This window comes from Acomys minous (assembly GCF_964271855.1).
Source record: "Acomys minous genome assembly, chromosome: 18".
In the NCBI taxonomy this organism is placed as follows: Eukaryota; Metazoa; Chordata; class Mammalia; order Rodentia; family Muridae; genus Acomys; species Acomys minous.
The window spans coordinates 53,050,758-53,071,519 of NC_140501.1; the positions used below are offsets into that span (position 1 = coordinate 53,050,758).

Genomic DNA, 20,762 nt, shown 5'->3' on the forward strand with positions numbered 1-20,762 from the left:
CCATGGGCAGCATATTCTCACTGTTCATAACTGGCCAATTTACCTTGTGATGGAGGAAAGAATAGATTAACACCAGGGTTAGGGCAGTAGTTCCTTGGGCCTGGCAGGCAGTTGTCAGCCCACAGGCCAGGTTCTTTCTCACCTAGGCATTCCTCACTTCCCTCCTTCAGAGGCACAAGGACAATGCCTGAAGGATGGAGGTGTGACAGGAAGAAAGGGGGGATGGGCTCTTAGGAAAGCTATTCCTAAGAGAAGGCTTGGCCCACATCAGGCTAGCCCCCCCCACATACACACACACACACACACACACACACACACACACACACACACACACACACACACACACGAGAACAGCCCAGAAACAAGCAGGAAGGTCTCAGTCAGGAAACCACAAACCAGCACCACACAGTGACATAAAAAGAGGTGCATTAATACACACTTCCTCTTTTCTTCACCCCTTCTCATTTCCTGTGTGTGCCTCCAGCCCCTCACACATGCAGACACTCACTGTGGTGAGGACAAAGAAGACTGGAAGCCTCACGCATCTCTCTTCATTTATCTGGGTGCATAGACTCGTGATGTCTGCAAATGAGAAGTCAGGTGTCTGCGCCGTTGTTCTATTTTTGACCTGATGGCTTCATGGTTGAATATCCTCTTTAGAGCCTTTATCACCTTGGAATGAATGCTTTCAAAGTGATAAGTTATGCAAACTTTAGTATTTCACTCCGGCAACCACTATTTGAAAAGCATCTGTTATATGAGCCAAGGACTCGGAACTCATATAGCTGTATTGTCTTCGTTTCCTACCCCTGCCAGACACCAATGACTTCAAACAACAAGAGGACCTCAGTCCTTGATACGCTGGGGTGGGTTGTGAGGGGGGGTGTCCCTTTTCTACAGACACGGGGAGGGAGGATGGAGGAAGAGGGTGGGAGGGAGGGATCAAGAGGATGCAAGGGGGGGGCCCGGCCACTATGTTCTGGATATAAAGTGAATATATAAAAATAAAAATAAATTTTAAAAGTAATTATAAAAATTAAACAAAAAACCAACAACAAAAATGTTTCATGACTCTAAGGCTAGAAGTCCCAAGTGCAGGGGTCAGGGCCTCATGTATTTGTTCCTTTCCCGCCTCTTCCAGCATCTGATGAGGACTCCTAGCCCTTCCGAGCATCTCTCCGCTCCACCTCTCTATTCATAGTGCCCTGTGTCTCATAGCTCCTATGAAGACACCCTTGGTTAAGATCCACACAGAAAGACTGTAAACTGAGTCATTTAACTTAGTTATATCTACATGGAGCCTCTTTTCAAATGTGATCTAAGGGTGAGAACACGGGCAGGTCTTCCTGGGACACTCAATTCCCTAGTAGGCGTCTGTTTGGATCGCGGGTATTATATATCAAGGCGTGTGCAGTGAGAGCACACAGGTGTGCGGGGATGAATGTGTGTTCCATATACATATTACTTGACACCCAGCTGGGGTCAGGGAACTGGCCCCATTTTCTCCATAGCCAAAGAGCCTGCCTGGCATGAGGTTTCCTGTGAGGCTGTCAGGATACATGGTACCCTGTCACTTTTTAAAAGATTTGCTTTTATATCTGTGTATGCATTTTCACCTCTGTGAATGTATGCTAGGTGTATGTGGGGGGGCGGGTATCTGCAGAAGACAGAAGAAAACACTGGATCTCCTAGAGCTGGGGTTATAGGTGGCTATGAGCCACCTGGCGTGAGTGCTGGGAAGCTCACTCTGGTCCTGTGGAAGAGCTGGAAGCTCTCTGAACCATTGAGCCATTCCTCCAGGGTAACTTTGTCACCTCTTAGGTGACCTCTTCCCATGCCCTAGCTTGTGATGCTGACTTCAGTGTGGTTTAAAGTCTTCCAGAACACTCTCCTGCTCACCTGCCTGCTCTCCATCTCACTGGGTGTCCAGAGCTTAGGCAGGGACTCAAGGCCTGTCACTGTTTCTTGAAGCCCTTTTTCTAGAGACTAGTCAGGATTCCACTGTGTCATTGTCACCATGACTGAGACATGAAACTTGGACTTCAGTGGGATGTGGCCATGGATGTGAAATGGCTACACACAACAAAGAATCTTTTTGCCCTGATCTAGTTAGTGTTACTACTGATATAACAAAACACCATGACCAAAGGCAAGTTGGGAAGGAAAGGGTTTATTTGGCTTATACTTCCATATCATCGTCCATCATGTAGGAAGTCAAGGCAGGAACTTAAATCCAAGAACTGATGCAGAGGCCATGGGGGGGGGGTTGCTGCTTACAGGCTTGCTCACTTTGGCTTGCTCGGTCTGCTTTTATTTATTTTATTTTTTTTAATAGACTCCAGAAACACTAGCTCAAGAACAGCACCACCCATAATAGGCTGGGCCCTCCCACATCAATCACTAATTTAGCCATGCCCTACAGGCTTGCCTACAGCCTAATGTTATAGAAGCATTACCTCAATGGAGGCTCCTTCCAGCCCAGTGACTCTAGCTTGCGTCAAGTTGACCTAAAACTAGTCAGCACGTGCCCCAAAATGTCAACAGCACCCTGTTGAGACTCACTGATGCAGATTATTAAGCACTGTAGCAAACGGGGATTGTCGGGATCCATCCTCCATAGCAAATAACGGTCTTCAGCTTTTCATGCTGAAGGAAGGCATGTGACCCACTCCCCAGGCCAACCTTCCAGTGAATTATAGAGTGGTTGTTTTAAAAGATATCTAAGTAAGGGGAAACTTTTATTTTATTTTATTTTTAAAGAAATAGGTTGACATGCTCGGTACTTTCCTGTCTGCCTTTTCTTATTCTTTCTTCCTCCTGAAGCTCATCTTAGCATTAAGAGCTCTTCTTTGTGGCATATTAACAAATCAGAATTTTGAATAGAAGAGGTCTATATTTAACCGAGTATTTTTATTTTTTAAGACAACCCTTATGCTCTAAGTCAATTAAAGATACGATTTTTGTTACTGTCTCAGCCTTGTGTGTGTGTGTGTGTGTGTGTGTGTGTGTGTGTGTGTGTGTGTGTGTTCTACCTCCCATTTCCATGTAGAACAAAAGAGAAAATGAAGACACTGGTGTATTGAGCTTGATACTCAGGCCCTAACACTTGTACAGGTCTTCTTCACTCTGAGCAGAAGAAGGAAGTCATTTTTCTCTGCACAGTTTCTTTCAGAGGGTAGGTGTGGCCAGATCAGCTCTGGATGTGGCCCGATCACCCTAATTTTATTATTTATAATCTTCCTTCTGTCCCCACTAGCATCCACATCCGCTCATGCTACCTCATCGTTGTTTGTGATCCCCGTCACGATAACCACCATCTATGGAGTAGCTAATGTGGACCAAGCATTGTCTGGACTCTTTCTGTACTTGGAATCAACATAAGGCAGGCCAGCCATAGTTAAACGCCACACGTCAAAACACCTTAGTCTGTCATCTAAAAAGAACTAAAAGTAAATTTAACCCTATACTCTTGCCTCCTGCAGAGTTATCATTGGAAGATTCTTTTTGAGACAGGACACATTTTTTTTTTGAATCCTCAACCAATCACTGATTAGAACTCAAAGATCCAAGATCAGACACAGGCAGGTGTTTTAGTCCTAATTTGTCAATGTCTTTATTAGATTCCTGGGAGTCTTCTAGCAAAATACCGTACCTAGGGTGGCCAAAGACTACAGAAATGTGCCGTCTCAGAGTTCTGAGGTCTAGAAAGCCAAGGTCAAGCTGTTGGTAGGGTCATGCTTCCCCCTCCCCTGTGATGCCTGTGGAGGAATTCTTCCTGGCCTCTTCTCCAGACATGGTGATTTGCCGTCATCCTTGGTCTTCTTGGCTTATAGATCCTTCACTGGAATCTTGCTTTTCCACCCGTCATTCGCATTCTTGTGTGCATATCTGTCTCCATGACTTCATGCCCCCTTTATAAGAACACCAGTCGGACGGGAGTGGGGACTTCCTAATGACCTCATTTCAATGTGACTAGTCTGAAGAGACTAGTTCTCAGTAAGGTTGCGGTGGAAAGGAAGCAGAGGCTGTGGCTTCAGCATGTCTTCTTGGAGAAACAAAATTCAATTCATAAAAATATGAATGCTGGACGTGCATTTGAAGTTCTTTAGACTCCGTTCCGTAGGGAGACCCAAAGCCCTGTCAATCCAGAGGAGCCAGGAATGGATTTCCAGGGGCCATCACAGTGCTGCCTTGGAATTCAGGGGAGGAACCAAAACCTCTACCAGCCCAGGGGACCAGGAACATGGAGGATAGAGGTCTGCATGGAATGACATTGGCAAGGACTCGCTGAAAACATGGCAGGGAGGGCAGAACATGGAACCAAAGGCACAGTTGGGGCCAGGCTGCCTTTGTGGAGGATGGCGGGAGGACCTCAGCTAGGACATTGTTTTAGTAAATTAGTTTGTTTGTTTTAACAACCTGGCCATAAATATGAAAAAGGCTTGAACAAATGCAAGGAAAAATTAGGTATTTATGAAACTAGATGAGCCTGAGGACATAGTGAAAACAGAGAGGTCACTTGAGGAAGTTCTGGAATGTAATGACTGCTGGGAAGTGGGCGGGTGGGGGTGGGGGGGAGTGCGGGGGTGTGGGGGAGAGGGAGAGGTCTGTTGCTGGGATGATCTTTGCGGGACGGTTTAATAACGGGAGGATTACATCATTCTGCAATTTGAAAGTTGTGTGAGGTGAAAGGGAGATGAGTCAGTAGGCCAAGTGCTTGCCACACAAGCCAAAGAACTAGAGCTCAGCTTCCCAGCACGCACATGAGAGCTGGTGGGTACGGCGGCCCACCTGTGATCCCAGTGCTCTGGGAGGCCATGACACAGCAACCCCAGGGCAAGCTGCCGAGCTAGACTTGCAAAATCAGTGAGTTCTAGGTTCGAGAGAGAGACCCTGCCTCAACACATGAGGTGGAGAGTGCCTTTTGGAAGACACCTGGCATAAATCCTCTGACCCACATGTACCTACACACAGGTAGACATGCATACATACAGGCACACACTCCACACACACACAAGCGAACATTAGAAGTGGATATGCACAAACTGTGACAGCTATGACGTCACTGGATGATGTCATCTCATGGGACTACTCTCCTAAATGTGGCCTACCAGCAACTGAAAAGTCCTCACATGGTGCATGACCTTAAACCCTCTGGGGTGTGGGGACAAGTTATCTGGACACATTTCTTCTTTGTTTCTGACCTACAAGTGGAAGAGTCAGAGATCAGGAAAACATGGAAAGGCCTTCTGAGGTCTTCCCACTACTCAATAATTAGAATAAATCAACATGAACTAAGAAGGAAGGAAAAATCTAGGAATACAAACGTTTGCAAGAAAGTACCAGGAGTCTTTTAGAATCTAGACTGCAATCCACTGCAGCTAGAAAGCCTGCTGCTCAGCACTGGAAGCACGGGTATGGGAAAAAGGCAAGGTCTTCCTGGAGATAAAGGAGCTCTGGGCTTCTCTAAAGAGCCAGCACTTGTTAAAAACTCAGCTTACATATGGCAGCTGAGCGAGCAGGGAAACATCGTGTACTGTCATTTTTAAGGAGAGCTTTATTAATAGAGAAAAAAATATTGGCTCGTTAATGGCAGCTGATGGACTGGGGATCCTGGCACCAACCCTGCTGCCCCTGTTGTGTGTGTGAGAGAGCTCAAGGAAGGCTGGACTGGAGGCAGCACAGGGCAGATGACCCTCTTCAGGAAGTCATTCTCCTCCTCCCATCTGTACCTGCAGGGTCCTTCATGGCTGAGGGCTGTGTGCTCACCGGAGCCAAAGCACCATAGCTCTGCATAGTGCGCACGTGGCAGATGGTGGCTGATGTTCTAGAACCATCTGCAGCTTGATAGAGCAAGGAGAGACGACCACAGGGGACACTGTGGCCCAGGGAGCTTGTCATCCTGCCAGAAGATCTGTCTGGTCAGAGGCAGATTCACAGCCTGTTTTTTTGTTTTTGGTGTTTTTTTAAGTATATACTGTATTTTTGGACCACATAATGCACTTTTCCTCCCAAAAATGGGGAGAGGAGGAAATTAGGGTGCACCTTATGATCCAATTGCTATTCTTACTGTTTTTCTTGTTTTACTGCTCTAAAAACTGGGTGCATCTTATGGTCATGTGCATCTTAATAGTCAGAAAAATATGGTATCTTTTTTTTTTGAGACACATCATTTTCCTATTCCTTTTCATCCTTCCAAACCCTTCTGATTACCCCACCTTGCTTGCTTTCAAATTCATGACCTTTGTTTCTTTAACTGTTGTTACATGCATGCGTGCGTGCGTGCATGCGTGCGTGCATGTGTGTGTGTGTGTGTGTGTGCTTCTAAATACATAAATACAGCCTGCTCAGTCTATATACTGTTACTTGTATGCATGTTTTCAGGACTGACCACTTGTATTGGACAACCAATTAGAGTGCTCTTCCCTGGGAGGATACTGTTTCTGCTGCACTCAGTATCCGTTAGTTGCCTGTAGGATTTTTTGTTTTGCTTTGTTTTGTCTACAGTTGAGGCCTCATGAGATTTCCCCTTTTATTTTATTATGTTTATTGGTGTCATCTTTGTTCAGGTCATGTTTATGCAACCATGCTGATGAGACTTCGTGAGTGTAGCTCCTGACATTTCTAGGAGACACAATCTCAAAGAAATCCCCTGTTCCTCTGGCTCTTACAATTTTTTTGCCCCCTCTCCCACAATGATCCCTGAGCCTTAGGTTCAGGACCTGCGTTGTAGGTACATCACTTTGGTTGGCTGTAGGTTTCTGTAATGGTCTCCATTTGTTTCCATGAGGAGGGGTGAAAGCTAGACTTATCTATAGGTTTCGAGTGTAGTTAGGGATGCTGAGGGTTTAGTAAAGTTTTGATTATAGAGTCTCTTCCAAGCTCCATGGCTTTCCTAGGCCCAGGGAACTGGCTGGGTTTGTAGTACCAGGCATGACTGCCTCTTATTGAACTGATGTTAAGTGCAGTTAGAGAGCTGTTGGGTACCACCAGGGCTTGAGTGCCCTGAAGGTTATGGAGCCACAGTGGTGGTTGTTGTGGTTCATAGCGTCCGTTGACAAGGACTGTTGACTGTTTCCCTGCTTTGGAAGCTGGCATGGCTCCTTCTGGTACCATAAAAACTCATGCTCAGAAGTACCAGCGTTCAGTTCAGAGCCAGCTAGGGTCCTCCGGGGCCTGTTTCTAATGTGCAAGATCATACCCTGGTGTGTGTGATGCCATGTTGATGCTCTTTCTATGCCATTCTGTGCATCACATTCATTTCTCCTGGTCACATATGAAGGACGGACACAGCTTACAGTGAAGTTCCAACACAACGGATTGTAAAAAGAACTTCCCTTCGCCTGTTTCTATTGTTGTCTCAGAGGCTAACTGCCTCCTTCTTTCTGCTCACCTAGGCCTAGTCCTACACAATCTAACCTAGGCCTAGAGTGTTTTCAGCCTCTGACACTTACTGCTTAATATGCTCACCCTTTCTTGTTCTTTCTGAGCTCTGGGCTAGCTGGTTCAACTCAGCTGTTCTGGCTCAAACTCCTCTCCCAGCTGACTTATTCAACCTGACTTTTATCTTGGCCTCTGAATTGCTCTGCTTGGCCTCAAACGAACTCCAGCAATCTTTTCTAATCTCCTGACTCCTTCTCATTCTCTGGCTCATTCGGTCTTCATATAACCTCTCTCTGTAAAATTCTCCCTGGAAAACTGCCTCCTCTCTCCTCTCTGCATTGTCTCTAAAGCAGCTTCCCTTTGCTCTCTCTTCTTGTGAGAGTTGGGCATCTCCTATTCTGTCAAATCTTTCTCTGATTCGTCACTTTCTCTGCCACTCAATTAGACATCACTTTCAAATGTGGGTGCCTCCTTCTACAAACTAACTTTGATCTTAGACATTATGCTAAATGAAAGAAGTTGGTCAGGGGAAAAAAAAGCCACACATAAATAATTCCATGCATATGAAATTGTAGAATAGGTTAAAAAAAAATTCTTTGAAACTAAGGAAAAGGGATGGGTGGCTGATGTAGGAGTGGGTGCTCGCCACAATGGTTGACCCAGGCAGAATTGTCTGAAGATGTGGAAAATGTATATCAATTGGTATGCAGGTCACGTGAGTGTATTTATGTGTCAGTATTTGTGTGTGTGTGTGTGAGAGAGAGAGAGAGAGAGAGAGAGAGAGAGAGAGAGAGAGAGAGAGAAAGAGAGAGAGAGAGAGAGAGAGACAGACAGACAGAGACAGAGAGAGACAGAGAGACAGAGAGCACTTAAGTGCACATGCATATACATGTCACCTTAAAGAAGAACTAGAAAGAACAATAGTGTGTCTGGTTGTTGCCGAAGCGGGGCTGTGTGTGCAAAGAGGCCTCTTACACTCCTAAGCTAATTTTGCATATCTTTGAGATGTTTATTTCTACACAGGGTTCCTAGCTATTCCAAAATGAGGTGCTAAGTTAATGGATTTCAGTTTGGTTAGGGGTAGGTTCTACATTTCAGTGCCAGAGGTGGGGACTGCAGGTGGGACTCAGCGGAGCTATGAGGGGTAACATATCAGGGTGACCAAGTGGGCAGAGATGAGCAAGAGGTCCTTAACAGAAGTAGCTGAAGATAACGGCAGAGCTTAGACCTCACGTTCTCATCCATGCCTCTCTCTGGCTACCGTAGATGGCATCCTCCTCCAGCCTCCTCGGTTCTGATCTCCGAGCTGATGTTAGATTGCTGGCATGCGCTCTGGTCCCCATGCTTCCCCTCCCGCCCCCCTAATGCATCTCACAGCAGTGAGCCTCTCTGATGGACATTATCTTTCTTAGTAGGAAAGGGAGTTTATGGCTGAGGGTCTTCTAGTTCATAGCCCATGAAGTTCAAGAGAATTGGAAGGAGGCAGCTGGAACAAGACGCACGAGTGTCCAGGCTGATGCATGATAGGACATTATTTAAACCAGAGTTACTTAAATATTAGTCTTGATATTTTCCTAGTAGAGAGTAAAAGAAACACACTTTCTTCTATTTCCAATAAAGGAATTAATTGTGCTTTGCTTGCTAAATTAGACAACTTCTTGGGAGGCATGTTTTTTTTTTAAAATCATACGGTCTAAACAACAAAGCATTCATCCTCTCCCTGGCCAGACTGCAGCCTCCAGGCTCAGACAGGCTGATGTAGGCTGGGTATCTGCGCATTTCCAACTCCTGCCTCACATGGGTCACTGTCTGTGAGGTTTTAAATCCACATCCAGGGAACTCTGCTGTTAGGAGTGGGCTCAGCTCACTGACCGGATGTGGGCCATGGGCTAGGCTAGTCAGGTCCTTCTGATGAGATTCCAGTCAGCCTGGCAGTTGATATTCATATTAACTGGGCTCTGCATCCGGGCCAAGAAGTAGAGTCACTAGGCTGTAGGCATGGGACTTGCTGAAACTGTGGATAAAGGAACAAAGAGAATAACCCCCCCAAAAAAACAGAACAAGGAGGCTAGTGCCTTCCTGCCCGATCTCCTAAGACCCTGCTTTTGCATCGGCAATGTGCCATTCTATCTTTTAAGGCTGTCTCCTCCAGCTCGGCCACGCCCTAAGTCAGCTTGGCAAAGCAAAACACTAGAGTCCAGAGGTCCAGGGCTCACAATGCCCACTTAGTCCCAGCATCAGTTTATTTACCAGGTCTAATGCAGTGGTGATAGCGGCTGGCTTCCCATGTGTCACACAGACTCAGTGAGGTCATGTGTGGAGAAGACCTAGCAGGGCCTGGTCTTGTACCGCATCCTGCTGGCTAGACTGGAAACCATCCAGAAGGGGCTTGTCACGGGGCACGTGCTCAGCTGGGATTCATTGTTCTGATCTGTGCTCTCAGCCTCTGCATCTTGTCCTCACTTCTGCTGTGTCCTCCCACTTCCTCCGTGTCTGTGTCACTTTGCCAAATTGTTCATTCATTGGGTAGAACACACTGTGTACCGAGGCTTGTCGCTAACTGTGAGAGAGTCAGAAATAAATGATACCCGGAGACAGATTGCTGCACAGGGTTAGGGGATGTGCATGGGGAGACTTCGAGAGCCCAGCAGGGGAGCATCCCAGAATCTTAGCCTTCTCCTCTCCTCCCTAGGAGATCATCACCTCCATCCTGCTGAGTGGGCGAATAGGGCCCAACATCCAGCTGGCTGAATGCTATGGGCTGAGGCTGAAGCACATGAAATCAGATGAGATCCACTGGCTGCACCCACAGATGACAGTGGGCGAAGTGCAGGACAAGTACGAATGTCTACACGTGGAAGCTGAGTGGAGGTAGGAATGGCGCCCCTCCCTTCGAGCATCCCTAGGGCTCAGAATCCTCCAAAAACTTGGAGTGGCCTTTCTAGATGTAGTTGTCCCACAGCGTCCTGATGCAAGCATTTTTGAGGTCTAACCTGGGCTCGTGGCGAATCCCCATTTCAGGACAGTATCTAGGGACAGTTCTGGACCATATGCTGGCCCGTGCTATGGTGAAGCGGAACAGAGGATGGAAAGGAAGGAGACCCCCAGGTCAGAGGTTGGTCCCTGAAATAAGGAAACTAGCATTGGTTCCCAGAAGCCTCATGGATAGCCGTTGCGTGCTGAGGGACAGAGCAGCTTTAGCCCTGTGGGTCCTGCTGCTTTCTTGAGAATCCAGCTTCCCTGTGGCAACCTGCGTCTGTCTTGTTGCAGGTATGACCTCCAAATCCGCTACCTGCCTGAAGACTTCATGGAGAGCCTGAAAGAGGACAGGACCACACTGCTCTACTTTTACCAACAGGTGAAAAGCACTTTAAATGCCGAGAAGAAGCATCCATTCTCTTCAGGGGAGATGGGAAGATAAAGGCCAGCCTTCTAGAAGGCTTGTCCCTGAGGCTGTTCTTTAAGCTCCCAGCTCCTCGCCAGCTTCTGTGTGGCCAGAAACCAGGGAGGCAGGAAAAGCCAGTTTGTGCCCAGGCACTGAGGTGTGGTTTCCAGCCTTCTTTGCCACTGGCCACCCTCGTTCCCTGGGGCTTCGTGTGCATGAATTTGTTCCCTCCTCTTCTCTATGTTTAGAGTAATAATGACATCTGCTCAAGAGAGCTGTCATGAGGACCAAGTGACATCCATGGCAGAGAACTGGTGACTCGGCCTGAGGAAGAACCAGTCACAATGTGTAGTTCTTACCAGTTCCCATGGTGTAAATACTCCTGTTGTAGCCTCTTTCAAGCCGTAAACATGGCATCCACCAGCTCACACAACTTTTGGTGGGGGGGGGGTTGTTGTTCTTGTTGTTTTTTGTTTGTTTTTTGTTTTTTGTTTTTGTTTTGGAGACAGGGTTTCTCTGCATAGCCTTGGCTGTCCTGGGCTCACTTTGTAGACTGGGCTGGCCTCAAACTCAGAGAGATCGGCCTGCCTTAGGCTCCTGAGTGCTGGGATTACACACAATTTAAAAAGCATGCTAGCTGGCCCTCCTGAGCTGGCTGAGCCTCTCTCACTCTGTCAGACTACATCAGCAGCTGACACAGAACCTGCACAGGGGAAGTTCCGAAGCAGTGGGAACAGAGCAGGCACTGTCAGCTTCTTTCTGGTCTTAGCCTGCACCGCCATTTCTGCTGGCCAGACATCAAGCCAGATGGTTCTTGGACTCTGAGTGACATTTATAATCACTTATCAGCATGGGCTTGGATAAACTACTAACTCCTCCCCCAAGTATTCCTTCCTTCCTTCCTTCCTTCCTTCCTTTATCTTTCTTGATTACCACCCCCTTTCTCTCTCTCTCTCTTTTCTTTCTTATAATATTAATGGCTGAACCCAGGACATCACAACTACTAGACAAGTATTCTTCCACTGAACCAAATCTTTAGCACCCCCACCCCGTCTCTCTCTGTGTCTGTCTGTCTGTGTGTGTGTCTGTGTCTCTGTCCCTCTGTCTCTCTGTCTCTGTCTTTGTCTCTCTCTGTCTCTGTCTGTCTGTCTGTCTGTCTGTCTGTCTGTCTGTCTGTCTGTCTGTCTGTCTGTCTCTCTCTCTCTCTCTCTCTCTCTCTCTCTCTCTCTCTCTCTCTCTCTGTCCCTGGCTGTCCTGTCCTGGAGCTTGCTGTATAGATCAAGCTGGCCTGGAATTCACAAAGATCCAACTGCCAGTGTCTCCCAAGGACTGGAACTAAAGGCATTTGCCACCATGTTGCCTCCAAAACTGTCTCAATAAGTTGACTGAGCTGGCCTTGACAAGCTGGAATAACTCATAGAGACCTTGAACCTGTAATCCTCCTGCTTCAACATCCAGAGTAGCTGGGATTACAGGCCTGACCCACCGTGGCTTGCTTCAGTTGTTTGTTTGGTCTTTTTTCTATCCAAAATGGCAGTGGGAGGGGGGGAATGGAGATACATCCCATGGTGGGATACTTTCTTTGTTTCTTTTCTATTATTGTAAAGAGGCATCATGACCAAGGCTTATATTATATTGGGCTTAGAGTTTCAGAAGGTGAATCCAAAGCCACTATGATAGGGAGTGTGGCAATAGTCAGGCAGGTGCAGTAGCTGAGGACTTCTATCCTTATCTGCAGGTAAGAGGGAGAGAGGGAGAGAGAGAGAGAGAGAGAGAGAGAGAGAGAGAGAGAGAGAGAGATGGAAGGAGACTAAGACAGACAGACACTTTTGAAACATCAAAGCCTGCCTGCAGTGACACACCTCCTCTCACAAGGCCACACCTCCTGTTCCTTCCCAAGCAGTTCCTCCAACTGGGGACCGAGCTTTCAAATTTATAAATCTATGGGGGCCATTCTCATTTAAACTACCAACCCATACATGAGAGGCATAGCCCGGGAGGCATCAGTTTGCTCCAGGAAGGAAAAAACGAGAGCGTGAGTCTGACCCTTGGCCTTTCTCCCACCAGCTCCGGAATGACTACATGCAACGCTATGCCAGCAAGGTCAGCGAAGGCATGGCTCTGCAGCTGGGATGTCTGGAACTCAGGTGGGTGATTTTGAGCCCTCTTCCAGGACGGCGTACTAGTGCTGGCTTTTGACTTGTTGGCTTGTCCCTCCTCTAGGAAGTGAAAATGGGTATATGAAAAACAGAAAGAGAAAGAGAGGAAGCTGACAGCCTAGAGGACTCACCACCCAGTCTGCATGATAGACAAGAGAAAAGGGCGACTCACACTCTACCTGGTCTCCTCCCCTCCCATGGCTTGTCCAAGCTGCCTGTCTTTCCCACCTGCCCATCACTAAAATTGTCACTCAGGGATTCAGAAATGCTTCTAGAACTGTAGCCTGGGTCTAGGATCTCAAGGGTAGGGATCTCAAGCTGGGATGCTCATTGCTGCAGCCCAGGCTCTAAGAGGTAGGGACTCAATCGGTATCCAAGCATCCAACAATGACCTCCAGGTCACAGTTTATGGAGGTGGCACATATGCATAGTAAGTTATAATCAGAGACAGAATGAGCATGCCTCAACCAGTCTTCTACAAGGAGACAATAACCACAAAGAAGAAAGTTTAACTGTTCTGGAAGTGAGATTTCAACTAACAGATAATGGGTGGGATTGGGGTAGGGAACTGGGCATTCCAGCCCCGGGGAACAGTGGGAGTAAAAGCCTCGGCTGGAGAACCACAGGGGTGAGATAGTGGAAGCAATGACCATCCTGATGGCAGGCTGATGACATCATTAGACTGAGACAGAAGGACAGTCTAAGAAGCTAGGACTTACTCTTGGCTGTTGGGTCCCATTGCCATTTGGGGCAGAAGAAGATCCTGTGGCTAAACCTGTGCTCTTAGCCTGGTCTCGACCAAGGCCATGACACCTTCAGTTTGACGACTCATCTGCCACTCTACCTCCTTTCCTCTGCTCTACACTATGATCAGTGTAAAAGTGGCTTCAACACCCGAGTGCACATCATGGTTACCTGGGAGGCAGAGACATTAGAGTCCCAACGCCATCCTTGGCCCTACAGGGCATAAGACCTGGGTGAGACCTTAGAAGATGAACTTTTAGCCAGCTTCCATGGTGGTGTAGATGCAGTTGGCCTCATCAGAATTACTGGAAGACTTTCAGGACCGTTGCCAAGGAAACCATGGCCAAGTGTTACTTCTGTTTGGCCCAATGTGTCATTCTGGGGGATTTCTGATCTACCCATGACACCCAAGTTGACTGAAAATAAAACTCTGCTGACACTTCCGTGGCACTGGGGCCTTAGAGAGAGGTTGATGGGGCCCATGTTAGGGACTGTGCAACTGAAAGGTGAAGGTTCCATTTTGATTTGAGTATATGAGACGGGTGGCCTGTTAAAGACTTCCTGCAGCCTTACAGTTAGTGGCAGTTGGTCTCAGCAAGCAAGGATCTATTAGAGTCTAACATCTTGGATGCTCAGAGTTGGTGCACGAGGGAACTCAGGAAGCTTTTCACACATGCCTTTGTCTGTTTCTTGTGTTTGCTGGAGTTCTGGGACCTATACCACATGCTACCTGCGTCCTCTCAGAAACGAGATAATTCTGAAAAGTGGCTCTGTTGAGCTCTGTATTTGTGGGACTCGTGCTAGACTGTTGTGTTATTTTGAGACTCCAGGAAGCTACCTGCCCCAGATCTGCTGGCAAATGACCCCATATTCTTACATCCTCCAGCCACCCCCAAACTGGTTTTGGTTATGGCTCAAAGGCTAAGCATGGTACTCAAGCACTAAACAACGAGAAAGGTATCTGAACTGGCCTCTAAGGACAGTCATCAAGAGTACACAGTGTGCTGAGTCTGTTCCCTGACCACCTCAGGGTTGTCCCCAAGCCCCCAACATCCTGCTGCAGATGTCCTGAGCCTCAAAAGGAATCAAGCTCCCACTCTGAGTGCCAGGGATATGCTGTTTCCGCGGGTGTGTGGAAAACATCTGTGTTAACCTCGTGGGCCTCCAGGCTCAGTAGTTTTCAAATGGAAAGAGCAGAATGGCTTTTACATGGTGATTGGGTGAGTGGATTTTTAAAATCAGGTTACTACTCTTTCTCACCAAGAGGAGGACACATTTCTGAAAATCGGACCATAAGGCAGAACCTTCTAGAACCAGGTTCTTTACTGAAAACCATGGGCGATGGTGCCTCACTCTACCAACATCAAGGACTGCGTAATCTGCCTACAGATAAATGACATCACCAGAAAAAAAAATAACATATCCTCTCCTGGCTTTAGGAAGCACAATACGCACATAAGCCAGGAGACTAGTAAGACCAAACCTCAGGAGACCTGGTTCCTGTTGAGATGAATCGGACTGATTGGGAAGAACAGAGGGTCTGAAGTGGGGAGCCTGGACAGGAATCCTGAGTTCTCATTTGCTGTGCTGCTCTTGACAAGTTACTGAACATCTCTGTGCCTTCATTGCTCTATCTTTAACATAAGGGCTGTTGGGAAGAGTGCGTTAGTTTATGTATTTAGGGCCCTTAGAAGAAGAACAAGGACAGAAGTACTCTAGAATTAGTTGTTTATTCGTTGGATTTATGAGGGGTCTGAGATCTGGAGTGTTCCAAAGAGAGGGATAGAGACAAGGAGGACGTCACAAGCCCTGACAGGCAGCTGAAGGGTGTCTCTGTACCAAGCAGGCACGGCTCTATAGAGCCTTTTCTCATTATGCTTAATTATATTTGTGGCACAGGATGTCGTGCGTGCTTGGCAAGCACTCTCGCGCTGAGGCAGGTCCCTCAGCCTCTATTTGTTCATTTGTATTGTTATTTAGAGAAGTTTTGGGTTCACATTAAAGTTTAGCCGAAGGCACAGAGGTTTCTCCTGGATCCTGTGCCCTACACACACACACATACACACACACACACACACACACACACACACACACACAGCTTCCCCAGTTGTGTGTGTCCTTCAAGATTGGTGCAATTCCTATGGTGGATGAATACCCGCAGATGCACCAGTATTACCCAAAGTCCACAGCTCACATCAAGGCTCACCTCAGTGTCACACATTCTGTGAGTGTGGACAATGTGTCTAACTATTAAAATGTCATGCACAAGTTTCATTGCTTTGAGCATCTGTTGTTGTCCCTCCCTGGCCACCACCAATCTTTTTATTGTCGCCATGGTTTTGCCTTTTCCAGGTTATCACATAGTTGAAATGATAGCTAATTGTTATTTATTTATTATTTATTGGGGGGTGCTTTATAGATGTCAAACATATAACTTCGTGTAAGTATCCTACTACACATTAAAATATGAAATTCGTGGGCCATCTGGTAGAAGTTAGTCAGCAGGACCAAATAACTTATCTTTTTTTGATAAGAAGCCAGGAATATTTTCCCACATCCAGTGCAACACAGGACTTTCTGCACCAAAGAATCAGTGAATGTGTCACCCAGGGTTTCTTAAGCACAGACTGACACAATTAGGAATAGAGAATACTCACCTTACCTCACAAATTCCACAAGGAATTTGACCTTGTGGTTAACTTGTGAATGTTGGCAACAAATTAACATTTTCTTTATTACTGCCAAGTGGCTTTTGCAAGCCTTTTAGTTGGGGGGAGGGGCCGCGGGGGGCAGGGGTGGATCTGTCGTGAGTCTGCACCCGACCATAGACTGCTGCCATCTAGTGTTTGCTTCTCAGAATTGCAGGCTCAGCCTGGGGAGAACCAGCTGGTATTAGATAGAGGTAATCCAAGCAGGGACAGCTTGCTCAGCTAGGCAAAGGATGTTCCCGGTCAGCCAACCAGATAGAAAAATCTCAACACAGGGTCTCTGGAGAAATCAGAGTCTCTAACTGCCCTCCAGGACCTCTCAATGATGTGTGATGGCCTCAAAAGTTGGAAATACAGGGCTGAAGCACAGACAAGTCATTAGACACTACAGCTGATGGCATTTCTGTGACCCGTTTGCAGGACATGGAAGAAATGGGCCACCAGGGATAGAGAGAATGTGTTATAAACACTGCGAGCCAGGAGACGGGAGATATCTGAGCCTCCTTTTCCTAATTCAATACCATTCCATTCACTATTTCCTGAAATGTCCTAAAATTGCCATTGGTTTACCCTTCTGCTTAGCAAAATGTCTTCATTTTAAATTTTCTTCCTTGTCATGGGGCCTCAGGTAGCTCAAGTCACCTTCAAACTCACTACATATCTGAGGGTAACCTTGAAGTCCTGATCGTTCTCCCTCTCCCTCTGAAGTGCTGAGATTACAGGGGTGCAGTGCACCCCCATAACCAGCTCAAAATCTTTTTAAAGGTACCCTTTTGGGGGTGGGTTGGTTTTTTGAGACAAGGTTCCTCTGTGTAGCCTTGGCTGTCCTAGAAGGTTTGTAGACCAGGCTGGCCTCGAACTCACAGTGATCTGCTTGCCTCTGCCTCCTGAGTGCTGGGATTAAAGTCGTGTACCACCATGCTGGGCTCATTAAAAGTACCTTTTAAGGCCGGGCGTGGTGGCGCACGCCTTTAATCCCAGCACTCGGGAGGCAGAGGCAGGCGGATCTCTGTGAGTTTGAGGCCAGCCTGGTCTACAAAGCGAGTCCACGACAGCCAAGGCTACACAGAGAAACCCTGTCTCAAAAAAAACAACAACAAAAAAAAGTACCTTTTAAGTATTTCGCAAACATCATTCTTTATTATAGATTTCAAATCCCATTCATTCATTGATTCATTCACTCACTCACCCCACAAGGGCTATGCACTCCAAGTGACCTGAAGGGACCCCCTCTCATCTGTTCTGGGAAGACAGTCTTGGCTCCTCACAGGACTCACCCCCACTGCCTGGCAGACTGATTTCATTCCCCCCATCAGCCTGGGAAAGGCTCCCTCCATTTCAAAGTTTTGGTTTTGGTTGAAGGACAGTGGCTGTATGCGTTTATCAAAATGCATGATTTCTTTATGGTAAGAACGTACAAAATCCATCCCTGTTGCCTTTGAAATATGAAGTTGTTATTAGCTTCAGTCATCCCACAGTGCAGCAGAGTGCGGAGCTTATTTCTCTGCTCAGGCTTTAATATTATGAGGGTGTGTGTGTTTGGGGGGGGTATACACTTCCATATTTGGGCAGCTTTTTCAGTTGTGTAAGACAGTGCTACCTGCCTAGCTTTATCTGCATAGCGAACTTTAAGGCAGGTCTAGGAAGCATCTGTTTAAGGAAATGATCACCACTCTTCCTGATGAGCCACCCCGAGAATCTCTCCATCTTAAAGACTTTTCTACTCCCTTCCCTCATCTCATGCACCTTCCCACATCTGGATTGTGACATCTGCCAGATCCTTTGACTTTAGGCTGGTTCTGTTTACCCTGGAAAATTAAAACACTGATGATTTTGTGTCTTAGGTTTTTTTATTTATTTTTTTAATACTTTGAAATCTCAAAGCCTGTCTGCAGTGGCATACCTCATCCATAAAAGCCACACCTCCTAATCCTTCCCAAAAGGCCACCAACTGGAGACCAAGCGCCAAACATATGAGTCTCCGGGGGATGGTCCACCACACTCCACTCTCTGGTCCCCATAGGCTTGTGGTCATATCATGATGCAAAATGCACTGAGCCCAACTACAAAAGCCTCCATAATCTCTCAGTCTCAACACAGCTTAAAAGTCTAAAATCTCCTGATACTCAAGGCAATCTCTCAACTGTAACCACTTATAGAATAAACAAACAAACAAACAAAAAACCCAAGTTGCATACTTCCAGCATACAGTGGAACAGGCCATACATTACCATTCCAAAATGGAAGAAAGGGAACAGTAAGGAAATGTTGGACCAAAGCAAGACTCAGTAGGCAATTCTATTCATATTTTTCCACTGCATTTGTTTTTCCAAGTTTAAAATTACAAATCATCAAGAGGTAATCATTTCTATTGCTTTATAGTATAGTTGAGAGTATATTCAAAGCTACTGAGTCTTAAAAACTTAAGGATAGAGCAATCCATGTTGGATGTTTGGGGAGGAGGTGGTCTCTCTTGTGACTCATGCTGTAGATGTTTTTTTACCCAGAGTATGGAAATACTTACTTGGAACCCTTAGTTCTTAAATGGTCTTATTTATACTTATCTTTTAACCCATCAAGAATAAACATTGTGGGAGGTGGGGAGAAGCCTCAGGAGTTAAGAGTTCTTACTGTTTTATCAAAGGACTGAAATTCAGACCTCTGCACCTACCCTGAGCCCCTCGCAAAGACTCACAACTCTAGCTGCATGGATTCAGCACCCTCTTCTGTCCTCCATGGGCAGTGGTGTGTGCACATGTGCACGTGGTGAGCCCCAACACAGACACGATAAAATAAAATATTCTAGAGAAACAAAGTGTAAACCTATAACGTGTCTATGTTCCGGTTAGCTAAGTCCACTGTTTCAGAATCCTGAGCATACAGCGTTAGTGCTGAAGTATCCCCAGTTATCTGTAACCATCTGAGTTAAGGGGACCCTGAGTGACTATAAGGTAAAAATCAAGATTAGGACAATGCCTACAATAGCTGATTATTGATTACTAGACACAGTGGACTTGGCAGTGTAGAGAGTCTGGTGTATTTGGCAGCATTGGCTATTTCATCTCAAATTAAACCCATAATTGCTACAAATAGGCTATTATTATAATTTATACTATTATACCATGAATTATTATTTATAGTATAGTCCTCATTACTTTATATAGTCATAATACATAGTATATACAGTATTATATATATGTATATATGACTTAAATATGGGAATTTTTATATCATCTGGCTAAAGGATTATTAATTGTTTTCATTTTCTTCTGTAAATCTTATTGCTCTTTGGGTCTTATCCCCCCTGGTGGCACCTGTATCTGGTAGAGAAAGATGCTTTCAGGCTAACACATGGACAGAAGATGCCCTACTCTGAGGGATTCACCCTCTATGTATGGGTCCTCTTTGCCATGCCCTCTCTCCCTCTCTCCCCAGGAGATTCTTCAAGGACATGCCCCACAATGCACTGGACAAAAAGTCCAACTTTGAACTCCTGGAGTAAGTTCTATGTCAGGCATGGATTCGCCCCCTCTCCTCCCCTCTCCTCCCCTCTCCTCCCCTCCCCGCTCCTTCCCCCAGTGTCCTGTTGTCTTGTACACCTGTCCAACTCCCCAGCCAGGAGCCCCCAGGGCCCAGTTCCCCGGTCTCCAAGCCCTCTCACAACCTTTTGGTTGGTCAGAAGTCCAGTATGTGTGTCAACTGCAGCCTACATTTTCCTTCTTTCAGAAAAGAAGTGGGTCTGGACCTGTTTTTCCCAAAGCAGATGCAGGAAAACTTGAAGGTGAGGGAAACAGAGAGCAAGGAGCCCAGTGAGCCCTGCTTGATATCTGCTCAGGACAAGAAGATCTATTTCCTTAGACTGCCTGATTTAAGACAGCTGGTGTGCGTGGTAGGCCCTCCAGGCCTGGGATGATGCGCACCTGGCTCAAGACTGCCTTGGAGGCTTGATTGTTTCATGACCTGGGTTATGGGATTCCATGGCTCCTGCCTTCCCTCCCAGAGTTAGGGTGAGCATCTGTGGAAACAGCTGTGAGCTTTAGGAAGAACATCTAAGCTTCTGTCATGGTGGGGACCCTGCAACTCATGTTGCAGCAGCGGGGGGTGGGGAGGGACATCTTTCCACAAGATCAAAGGCGGGAACCTGAACTAACTCGGCCCCTCCCCATCCGCCCCCTAGCCTAAGCACTTCCGGAAGATGATCCAGCAGACGTTCCAGCAGTATGCCTCACTCCGAGAGGAAGAATGCGTCATGAAGTTCTTCAATACCCTGGCGGGCTTTGCCAACATTGACCAGGAGACCTATCGCTGCGAACTCATTGTAATGGCCTGTTTTTCTTACCTTCACCCTGCCTGACCTCCAGGCCTCTGGGCTTATATCCCAGG

At 46.7% G+C, this 20,762-nt stretch overlaps 1 protein-coding gene across 4 annotated transcripts in view; it reads left to right on the forward strand.

Moving 5' to 3' along the window:
* The window catches only part of PTK2B (protein tyrosine kinase 2 beta), a 121,032-nt gene that overhangs the window by 74,864 nt on the left and 25,406 nt on the right, over nucleotides 1-20,762 (forward strand). For all 4 annotated transcript variants that reach the window (XM_084767177.1, XM_084767174.1, XM_084767175.1 and 1 more), the window contains exons 3-8: nucleotides 10,076-10,254; nucleotides 10,654-10,741; nucleotides 12,836-12,915; nucleotides 19,815-19,877; nucleotides 20,106-20,160; nucleotides 20,557-20,697. In XM_084767177.1, coding sequence (XP_084623303.1) covers nucleotides 10,076-10,254; nucleotides 10,654-10,741; nucleotides 12,836-12,915; nucleotides 19,815-19,877; nucleotides 20,106-20,160; nucleotides 20,557-20,697 — 606 coding nt within the window. The remainder of the gene's footprint in view (nucleotides 1-10,075; nucleotides 10,255-10,653; nucleotides 10,742-12,835; nucleotides 12,916-19,814; nucleotides 19,878-20,105; nucleotides 20,161-20,556; nucleotides 20,698-20,762) is intronic.